Below are 11,111 nucleotides of genomic sequence, written 5' to 3'. Positions count from 1 at the left end.
CATCCTAAACTTATTGAACACTTTGCCTTTGAGAACACCTTGAACTCTTTTAAGATTTACACTGTACAATATTGGTAGATAGATGATTGTATCCTTACGAGTCTCTTGCCTTACACCTCAACAGACTATCAAAATCCTGCATATACATTTATCGCACCTTTGCCTCCTTCTTATTTTGTTCATTTAATTTTTTTTTGGATCATGGTGCTCGGCTATTATAATACAACTACTTTGCCTCCTCCCACTATTAATCAATTAGTAACCCCGATCATCAATTCTTACCAACAACCATGACTTCTTTAGACGTATTGATTAACAAAGCAACCGATCCTACATTAACATCAGATAACTGGCAATATATTCTTGATGTATGTGATAGAATTTCAGCAGATCCCGAAACCGAAACTAAACGAACCATTACTATATTGAAGACTAAATTAACTTCAAAAGATGCTAATGTCGTATTAAGATCCTTATCATTATTAATATCTATAGCTGAAAATTGTGGGTCCAGAGTCAAACAAGAAATAGCCACCAAATCATTTTTACAAGATGCTTTGGTCAAAAGGTTATCGGATAAGAAATTGCACGCCACAGTGAAATACAAAATATGTGAAGTGTTAACACAATTATATAATGCATTTAAGGGAGATCCATCATTGAAACCAATGACTGATGCATATAACAAGGCAAGACTGGAACATCCTAGATATTTTAGTAAACAAACACAAGGTCCTTCAAAACCAGCAAAGAAGGAAAGAACACAACAAGACAAAGACCGTGAAGAAGATGAATTACAGAGAGCTTTGAAATTGTCATTGCAAGAATTTGAGCAACAGAAAACTGGGAAGAAAGAACCTGATGTGAATAAACCTTTACCGGAAATACAACCTGAACCAGAATCGCCTCCAGTGGAAACAGTTGCTACAGTTTCAAAAGTGAGAGCTTTATATGATTTAGTTTCGTATGAACCTGATGAATTATCATTCCGTAAAGGTGATGTTATAACTGTGATTGAATCAGTTTATCGTGACTGGTGGAGAGGATCATTACCTAGTGGCAAAATTGGGATATTCCCATTAAATTATGTCACACCTATTGTTAATAAATCACCACAAGATATTGCCAAAGAAATTGAAATTGAGAATAAGTTAATCACCGAGGAACAAAGGAAAATTGAAAGATTGTTAGCAATCTTGTCGTCACAACAAATAGAAACTATAAACGAAGACGAAGTAACACACTTATATAATGAGATCATTCCTTTGCGTATTCAATTAGGTAATTCAATTGATAAATATGGAGCTCGTCAGGAAGAATTGAAAGTGTTAAATCAACTGTTGAATTCTGAAATCAAATTGTATAATGAGTTACTAGATAAGCTGATTTCAAGCAGAGCCAAACACAACACAGGAGGAGCAATGTATCAGATGTCTCCATACCCCACTGAACAATTTCCGGGCCAACTGCAACCTCAACTATCACAACAACAACAACATCAACCATACGCACAGCCTCAACAGACTAGCAATTATGCACAACAATCACAAACAGTGCCACCTCAATTCACCCAGTCTCAACAGACACAACCACAGTATCACCAATCGCATACAAGGACAGGCTCACACCAAGAAGTTCCACAATATCTGGGATACAATAGCAACAATATCCCACCACCAGCCACAACTTTTAACCAGTACCCACCAAGTCAATTGCAACAACAAGATACAAGTGCAGGATTTGGGAATGATGTATATAATAGAGCTGCACCTGGACAACCCTACTGATATAATACACGTCTCACTAATATTCTTCTATTGAAAGAAGTATAAAGCTGTAGTCATTTTGCCAAATTGCAGGTAGTCAACTTTAAAAACATATAAAATGGTAATTTCTTTTTTTTTCTATTCAAACAGGATTAGTTACATATCTCTAAAAATATAAGTATATAAACTTCTTCAGTTTCTTTTCTCAAGCTAAAGCAACACCGAATACTTTGTGTTCTGGGTCAGCCTTGATTTCTTGACCGTAGAATGGATAAGTATTATAACCATAATCATCATTGGCATAAAAAGTGGACCTATCATAATCATTCAATGGTAAATCTTTTTCAATTCTGGTTGGCAAATCTGGATTAGCAATAAAGTATCTACCAAAACCAACTAAAGTTCTGTTATCAGCATTAGCATCACGTTCGATTGTTTCCCAACTGTTTTTCTTATCATAAGTATAATTACCTCCTTTTAACAAAGCACCTTTCCAGATATCACCAACAAAATTGACATCGCAAGCTTCAGTGCTTCCATCAGGTGAAAAACGACCTTCAACAACATTAATATATCCGAAACCTTTACCTTCATCGGCTCTTTTTTGTAATCCAGCAATAATGTATGAATAATCTTCCTTTGCAGTTGGGTTTATGCCAGGAACTTGGAAATTATTTAAAGGTGATAATCTAATTGCCAATTTAGAAGGATCAACAATAGTTGATAAATGATCAACGACTTCAAATAAAAATCTGGCTCTATTTTCAATTGATCCCCCGTATTTATCAGTTCTCTTATTGGTTCCAGGATGAATGAATTGTTCAAACAAATAACCGTTAGCTCCGTGTAATTCAATAAAATCAAACCCGGCTTCATCGGCTAATTTAGCAGCATTAGCAAATTGATTATAAATAATATCTTTAATTTCATCTTGAGTCAATTCTTGAATTGGATTTTCAGCTTTAACAGCATCTTTTTCAGCTTGTTCATGTTCATAAATTGGACTAACACCAGTTAATGGTAATCCATGATTTTTCAATAATTTAGCATTACCAACTCTACCTAAAGCCCATAATTGAACAGAAATGAATCCACCAACAGAATGGACCGAATCAGTGATTTTCTTCCAAGCATCTCGTTGTTGATTATTCCAAATACCTGGAACATTTGGATAAATTCCTTGATTCAAAGAGATTAAAGTAGCTTCAGTAACTAATAATCCACCTGTTTTAGCACGATCAGTATAATATTTTTGCATTAAATCAGTAGGGACATGGTCTTTAGTAGCACGGTTTCTAGTGGTTGGTAAATGGGCAATTCTATGACTGATAGTTTTTTTACCAATGTTGATTGGTTTAAATAAATTGGAATTGGAAATTGTCATTGTAGTTTAAAGATGAAAGTTTAATATATATGATTTGTTATGTTTCAAGTGTTTGATGTAGAAAACTGAATAAAAATAATTTTGTCGAAAGGTTAGGGGATTTTGGACTCTTTTATATTGTTTGAAATACTTGATTAAATTGCTTTTGCAACATGTTCCCCAGTATTTGATTACTAATTGACACAGGCCTGAAATTGTGATTAAAGTTATTAATAAACAAAAATTTCAAAACCTTGTAATACAACATACATTTTATTAATCATTGCGTTTTTTTTAGGAATTAACTCCGCATTTGTCAATTTTCCATTTACACCAAAAATTCGCAATCAAAAAACAAAGACCAATTTTATTTAGTAAGCATTTGAGTGTGGTACACACACACAACGCACCGGTGATAAACCCAAATTAGGAAATAAGCCCTAAATGCTATAGGAATTGATAGGTACAAAAATAATTTACCAAACACCCAAATTAGTAAGTTTAATAGACTTGGATTTGAGTTATTAATCATAATAAGGTGACTCTAATATGCATCTTAGAAATGCCGGGAGTGGCGACGAAGAGAATTTGTTTAAGTCACGTAAGATCAAGAGTAATTATGACTTCTGTCAACAGTTGATTATGAATTGAGACGCAATTAAAGGTTGGATTGGGTTAAAACTGGTATCTATATCTACACCTTAACACGACAGGAAGTATTTAGCAAACTTTGATTAGGTTTAGCCACATTTTAAGAGACCACTCATAATGTAAGTTAGTAGTCTGATTGTAAGCATTGATTTGGATGTAAGGTAGAGGCAAGGTAGTCAAGTTTTGATCCAATAGACACGTCAGTTATAAAGATCCAAAACAAGAATCAAAAACGCACAATCTTACAATCATTACACAACGAAAAAAAAATAACAGAATTAAAAAAAAGGGCTGACTTATTTCTGTTAGTTGTTACTTCTATAAACCATATATCCATCAGTTTCATTTAATAATACATCATTTTTCAGTTATGTCAGATACATTATATTCTCAAAGAGAACATCAGAACAATCAGAAATTTGAACAATTAGCTTCAACTTTACACCAATTCAGAACCACCGTAGATCATGATATTCACAATAATGTTCAACAAGAAAACTCCCTACTAGATTCATTGAATGATAATTTCAATTCTTTAATGGTGCTGGTTAAACAAACTTCTGGAGAATTAAGAACAGTTATGAATAGAAATGCTAGTCTTACTCGGATAGTAGGAATGATATTGCTTGGATTCTTTATAATTTGGATGTTGTATAAATTAATATAAGACAAACAGAATGATATATATATATTTATAAACATGTATTATTATTTTTTGTTTTACTTTTTATTGATTACATCACTACCTAATCTATAATTACCAATAGCAGACCCCCAATTAATTTTTGATCTGGTAACTGGCAATAATCTTCGTAAATTTTTAAATGATTTTTGATTCAAATTATTAAATTGTTCAATAATTTTAACCATAGTAGCATTCTCTTGTTCATTAATAAAATTGACAATTCTAGATGCATTATTAATCAAATTACCACTTTGCAAAGTTGAACTATTATTATTATTATTACTACTGTTGATAGATTCATTGAATTTCAATCTGACATTACCATCTTCAAAATAATGAATATCTAAATCAATATTACCTTTGATTCCTTGTTCAGTAATTAAATAATTTGATTTCCATTGTCCAGTATAAAAATTATCATGATTGGCTCGTTGTCCTATAATAATCACTCTCAATTGATCTTCACTTTCAGGAATAACTGTAAATGCAAAGTTTGATGGATAATAATCATCACCATATTGAGACAATTTCTGAATCAATTCATCATAATTACTGCCCCTTTTATTGTTGTTGTCGTGATATGATTCAACATCAATAATCTTTTGATTTTGCCAATCAACATTGAACAATTTGTTATTAACATAATCAATATATTTAGACGAATTCTCATCCTTATTGTATTTGGAAATAATAATATTATCAATACTAATTATATTCTCTTGGGCATATTGTTCAATACTATCTTGAATTAATGAATTGGTTGACGATGTTGATGTTCCCTTAGTTAATGAGGATAACGATTGTGACACTTGTTTCAATTCAGCTGGAGGTGCTGATTGAATTAATGAATCAACAAGTTCGTTAAGGTTGATTGACATTTGAATAGTGAGTTATGATTTTAGAGATATTATGTGGTAATATATCAAAAATATCAATAATATGATGACAGAGAAGTTAGAGAAATTGGAAAGGAGAGAACGAACGAACAGACAAAACAGCGAGCGAACGATCAAACAAACAGAAAAACCCACCACAAAAAAAAAAAACAGAAACAACCAAAAAGTTAAGATTGTCATAACTTTAACAAAATCATCGACCACTGGACAACACACGTCTTACAGTGGAAAGTATACATGGGACAACTATTATAAAAGTCAGATTTACATTATTTTTACCTGATCTATATATAAATATAATTCACATAAAATAGTATTAACAGAAAAAATTGACCAGACAGACACCTTATTTATGATAACAAAAAGGCACCAGCACCCTCTTTCATGGCTTGTATTAATTTCTCTTTCATCATTTCTTTACTTGAATAGTTTGGTAATTTCAAATAATTAGCACAAGTCATAACACTAGGCAAGTAATCATCATCTTTGAGGCCGTCTTCAGCATGTTTTCTAACTACTGTCAACTCAGGTCTAAGAGCTTTAAATCCACCAATAGGTAATTTTGGTGCCCCAGTTAAAAATTGTAAAAACTCTCGTTTCTCTTCAATACTGAAATTCATCAAAATATCAATTAATGATTTTATGGCTTCTGATTCTTTAGTATATCCATGATTAGCAACAATACTTGAAGTTAAAGTATCCATTGACCAATCCTCTTCCGCATTACCAAATAATTCCACCAACTCACGTGACGAAAATATTATTAACGAATTTATTGGGAAAACTTTAGAAAATCCATCCATAAATGCTTTAGTCTGAGTAAGAATACCACTAAATAAAGTTGCCTCAATCACTTTATTGATATAAAGTTCCAAGTTATCGGCGGTAACGAGGGTATCACTACCATTAGGAATCAATTCATAATCGGGATTACCAGGTAATTCAAAAAATAATGCCAAATCTTCAACTCTTGCACCATCAACAGTAACATTGTGAATGTCTGAATTAGATTCAAATAACTCAATATACTTGTTCAAATGTTGTAAGGAATCAGCTAAAGTAGGATCAACCAAACGTAAGTTACTAATAGTAGCCATTTTCTTCGATAACTTTGATGTATTGGTCCTGGAAGTTGAATTTATTCCATTGGTTTTATTTAATAATTGGATTAGCAGCAAAAAGACAGGGTTGAAATTGAAATCTATAATTCTGGAATCTAATAAAGCTCGAGCAATAAATTTACCCAATGAGGAGAAAAAATACAATACTTTACGACCATTTTCACTAGATAATTGGGTTTTATCCATTGGTTTAGGAAATAATCCATATTTGTTGACAACATAAGATTCATCAACATCAACATCAACATCACTGGCTTGTCTTGGCTCCTCATCTCTCCATAACCTTAGTTTTTTCTTGGAAAACTCTTTAGACACAGTTGAATAAAACTCTAAAGTTGGACCCAATCCAGAACCTTCTTCATCAAAATACTCAATTTCCAAAATCCCTGGGGTAGATCCATACATGCCCAATACTTTCACTGCACTCTGTAACATCATTTTTCTGGAAATTCTAACTTTGTGTCTTGTAGGTCTACCCAATTGCATTCTTTGATTGTTACCTTGATTGGTACTAGTACTACCAACATTGTCATCGCCACCTTGGTTTGTACGCAATTGCCATTGATGAATTAAACGAGAATAGCCAAATGAAGTTGATTGCAAAAAGAATATTCTCGTTTCAAATGGGAAAATAAATGGAAATTGTTTAGTTAAATGAATACTCCAACCCGGTAACGTACCACTAGCAACAACTAATGGTTCCTCCAATTGTCGATTCAACTTCACAGTCAATTTCCAATTTGTAAACTCCTTAGTAGCCACATTGTGACCACCACCATTACTAAAATTATTGTTCATTCGGAATAGTATTTTTAATAATTTCAAAATATTAATAGTTGTATCGTCATATAAACTTAATTCACGATCAGTATTATAATGAAGGTTGAAATTAGTAAATGGAGCTTCCTTGCTAACTTCGGAACTCACTTTACGGTAAGTGATATTATGAACTTTAGACCATATTTTACTTGAGTTAACAACTTCATCTGGAGTTTCTTGTAAAGAACGGTATATGACACCATAGATTGTTGTTTCATTAGGAATCACTTCTCCATTGATCAAAAATTCAATATTTAAATCCTGTTTGCGTTCTGAATCTTCATTATTGAAACTTCGATTTAATGAACCTCCTAATTCTTCAAAAAATTTAAATCTTTGCTTCAAAAATGCAAAAACAGATTTAAATGTAGCAATGGCGTGAACTGACAAAATCATATTTTGCATATTTCCAGGTAATTTACTTTGATCACTATTCTCATCTTCAGCAATCAATTTTAATTTAATTTGGTTTGCCATGATTGCAGCTTGGTTTTGATCTCGAGCAAACGATGATTGGTTATTTGTGCTGCTGGTAGCTGAAACAATATCAAATGATTCTGATCTTGTTAACGCCTCTTGAAGTTTCTGAACCAAAAATGTAGCTGAATCATCTTTCCAAAAAGCTTCTGTGAATGCTTTATAACAATCACTTGATTCTAAACCGAAATCAGTACTAAACAATTTGGTCAATGATTCTATAGCACCAGAAGAAATCAATTCAAAACTAGAAACCGGTGAAGATGACCCACAAAATGCAAGCTTCAAATTATTCCACAATTCAAGCCATTGATTGTAACTAAAAGACTTGATATTTTTATGATTAGATAAAGTTGTCTTGACTTCTTGTAACACCTTCATGTTTTCAGATATATTCTGTAATCCTTCATTTTTACTTTGTTGATATAACGAGTTAATATCGGTAGCAATACTAACGATATTAGAATAAATTACTCTGCTGGTTAATTTATACTCATATTCCTTGGTGAATTCACTATCAATAAATTTATTTGAGTATGCACTCATCATCAGATTGATGGATGCTCTTGGATCTTTTTCGTTGAGATCAGCTTTGTCACTCAATGTCTTCAAAAGTCTTAATACGTCATTGATCAAACCTTCTTTTTCAAATAAGCCAATAATTGTGAATGGTGCTTTTTCAAGTAAAACTTTGATGATCTTCAATGAACTTAGCAATAACATCAATGAGTTCAATTTATTGACATCTTCTGGTAATGATGATGTACTGCTTTGAATACTAGATGTACCTCGACTATCTAGGATAGAAAACTCTTCATCTTCATCTTCATCTACAACCTCATCGTCTTCATCTTCGTCATCATAGTCGTCTTCGTCTTCTTGGGATGTACTAGCTTGACCAAGTTCCTCATTTTCTTCAACATCGGTGCTCACCATATCGTCATCATTACTCTCCACACTTGCAAATTCTTTGATTACAATTGATTGATATTGAGTGACAACGTTAGCAAGTAACCCTGCAATAAAATCCACATCTTTAATGAGTGAAAAATCGCTCTCATTTGAACAAATTATACGATACAAGTTGACAAACCCTTTACGTCTAATCTCAAAATCCATGGTTGCTTGGAAACTTAGAATTAATAATGACCATATATCATTGACAAACTTCCAATACTCATTCGGTATAAGTTGGGTGCATAATTCAATCCTAGTTTGGTTTATATTTTGTCTCTCCTGATCTTGTTCGTAATTAGGTCTTAAATATAAAGCATCAGATGTTGAATATGTAATGGGTAATAAATATCCAATCAAACTCAAAAACTGAGAAATCAAATCTTTAGGTGCAGACATTAATGCCTCAATAGATATACTATCAGAATGAGTTTTCAAGGGGTCAATTTCCTGATTTTGTTTGGCATATTTGTTTAATGATTTAACAATTATAGATCCAATTTCACATTCACTAATCAATATCCGAGAAACATCGACACTCACACTAACTAAAATTATCAACGACTTAATCAAACTCAAGTTGGATCCATGATTGAGTGTTACTTGATTTGATTCCGAACTGGTATTCAGGGATTTATTACAACTCACAAGAATAACTTTTGTCAACTCTTTGAAAAGTAACTCCTTATCTGCAAACAATTCATTTAATAGATCAGGTTTGTTTTTGAAACACATAACTATTCTTGAAATGGTTAACCATGCATTTTCAACAACTACCTTATCGTTATGATTTCTTACGACTTCAGCAATACCATTAAATGCTTCTTTGACTTTGGGGAAATTTCCAATGGAGATATTACTGCATGAATTGGCAACTATAGTTAAGCATTTTCGTTGAGCATGAATTGTTAAAAAATCCAAATACTGTAGACATGCAGTTAACCCGTTATTTGATATAATACTATTATGAGAAATTGGGTCTCGTGATATCATTTCAAGTGTCTGCAATGCCTGCTCAGTCAAATCGATATATTTGATCTCCAAAAGTTTATTACACAAGGCAGGAATAGCATTATTATTCAAAGCATCGTGTATGAAATCTTGATTCACTTCCAAGAAATTATATAAACATCGACATGCCACTAAATGTAGTTCCAATTCCTCTTCCAACTTTGGATCTTCCATTATTTCAATCAAGCTTCTAGCTAACTTATTGGCAGGGATCAATCTTTCTGCGGTTAATCCATTCATCATCAATAATCTCTCTGACAACTCATTCATAGATTCAAGGACAATGTAGGTATCCTCTCTTTGACTTAAATTGTTGACCAACGCATCTATCTCGCCACTATCACGAGCAGATCCTCCATCGAAAATAACACCTCCTCCCATCAATCTTTGCATTACATCGACAAACCCGTTACCACTGGAGCTGGTATCACCATTACTGCTGTTTCTATTGCCGCCTGTAAGCGCACCAATTGCCCTCAAAAACTCAGCACGGGGATCATCTTCATCTTCATCTTCCTCCTCCTCAACTTCTTCGTCATCTTCATTTCCATCTCCATCATTATCGTCATCATCGTTGATATTGTCATGTTCGTCATTATCCATTTCATCATCATCCTCGTTTAGGCTCTGGCCGGCACTGTCACTATTCAGATTACGGATTTCAGTGGTTCTATTTCTTCTTGCTTGCATTAATTGACGTAAGAAATCAGCAGTTTCCATCATACTCATAGAATCAGGATCTTCAAAATCGTCACTATGATCGTGTGAATTATCATCGTTGTCACTGTTATCGTCGTCATCGTCGTCTTCTTCGATAATTTCATCATCCAAATGATCTTCAATGTCGTGTTCGTTTGAGACAACTTCAAGGTCTAAACTGGCAGTTGTATCATTATGGGAGTCATCACCTATAACATTAATATCATTGTGGTACTGATTTTGCGATGCTCGACGATTTTGTGCTTGTTGTGATAATCTTATCAATAAATCGTGTTCACTATCGCTAATGTCAGCGTCTTGAATACTCATACTATCATCGTCAGAAAATCGCAGTACATCTTCTTGTGGATTACTGTTGTTGACTTTCTTTTCCTTATCAGTCATATTTAAAGAGTTACAATGAAAATGATATCAAGAATATATTGAATAAGAAGTGAATAGAATAGTAAGTCTGGTTTTACTAAGAAGGAAAGAAAAAAAATAGAGAGACAGAGAGACAGTTTTAGAATTGAGAGGGAAAAAAAAAGGTAGTTGGAATCAAGAATGGCGAAAAAAAAAACCAGAGAGAGAATTGAATCCAAAATGGCAAAGTTCATTAACAAGTAGGTAAAACTCTTTTAACAAGGGTTAATCCTATTAATATATAAT

General features: G+C 32.9%; 5 protein-coding genes across 5 annotated transcripts; 2 read left to right on the top strand and 3 right to left on the bottom strand. All coding sequences in view use genetic code 12, as the record gives it.

The window, feature by feature from the left end:
* Positions 1–290: 290 nt before the first annotated feature.
* HSE1 (ESCRT-0 subunit protein) lies at positions 291–1,787 on the top strand (the record flags this gene model as incomplete). The annotated part of the gene is made up of 1 exon (XM_712831.1): positions 291–1,787. One exon carries the CDS (start codon positions 291–293, stop codon positions 1,785–1,787), a length of 1,497 nt encoding a protein of 498 aa, XP_717924.1.
* A 184-nt stretch (positions 1,788–1,971) lies between these two features.
* On the bottom strand, positions 1,972–3,150 carry OYE22 (Oye22p; the record flags this gene model as incomplete). Its single annotated transcript, XM_712832.1, has 1 exon — positions 1,972–3,150. The coding sequence occupies one exon, from the start codon at positions 3,148–3,150 to the stop codon at positions 1,972–1,974; it is 1,179 nt and encodes a 392-aa protein (XP_717925.1).
* A 1,000-nt stretch (positions 3,151–4,150) lies between these two features.
* On the top strand, positions 4,151–4,447 carry SFT1 (Sft1p; the record flags this gene model as incomplete). The annotated part of the gene is made up of 1 exon (XM_019475508.1): positions 4,151–4,447. The coding sequence occupies one exon, from the start codon at positions 4,151–4,153 to the stop codon at positions 4,445–4,447; it is 297 nt and encodes a 98-aa protein (XP_019331053.1).
* A 53-nt stretch (positions 4,448–4,500) lies between these two features.
* On the bottom strand, positions 4,501–5,343 carry CAALFM_CR01180WA (uncharacterized protein; the record flags this gene model as incomplete). The annotated part of the gene is made up of 1 exon (XM_712833.2): positions 4,501–5,343. One exon carries the CDS (start codon positions 5,341–5,343, stop codon positions 4,501–4,503), a length of 843 nt encoding a protein of 280 aa, XP_717926.2.
* A 368-nt stretch (positions 5,344–5,711) lies between these two features.
* Positions 5,712–10,847, bottom strand: CAALFM_CR01170WA (putative ubiquitin-protein ligase; the record flags this gene model as incomplete). The annotated part of the gene is made up of 1 exon (XM_712835.1): positions 5,712–10,847. The coding sequence occupies one exon, from the start codon at positions 10,845–10,847 to the stop codon at positions 5,712–5,714; it is 5,136 nt and encodes a 1,711-aa protein (XP_717928.1).
* Positions 10,848–11,111: the final 264 nt, after the last annotated feature.

This window comes from Candida albicans, chromosome R (assembly GCF_000182965.3).
Source record: "Candida albicans SC5314 chromosome R, complete sequence".
In the NCBI taxonomy this organism is placed as follows: domain Eukaryota; kingdom Fungi; phylum Ascomycota; class Pichiomycetes; order Serinales; family Debaryomycetaceae; genus Candida; species Candida albicans.
Note: the sequence above shows the minus strand (reverse complement) of the source record. Positions and strands in the feature narration are given on the sequence as shown.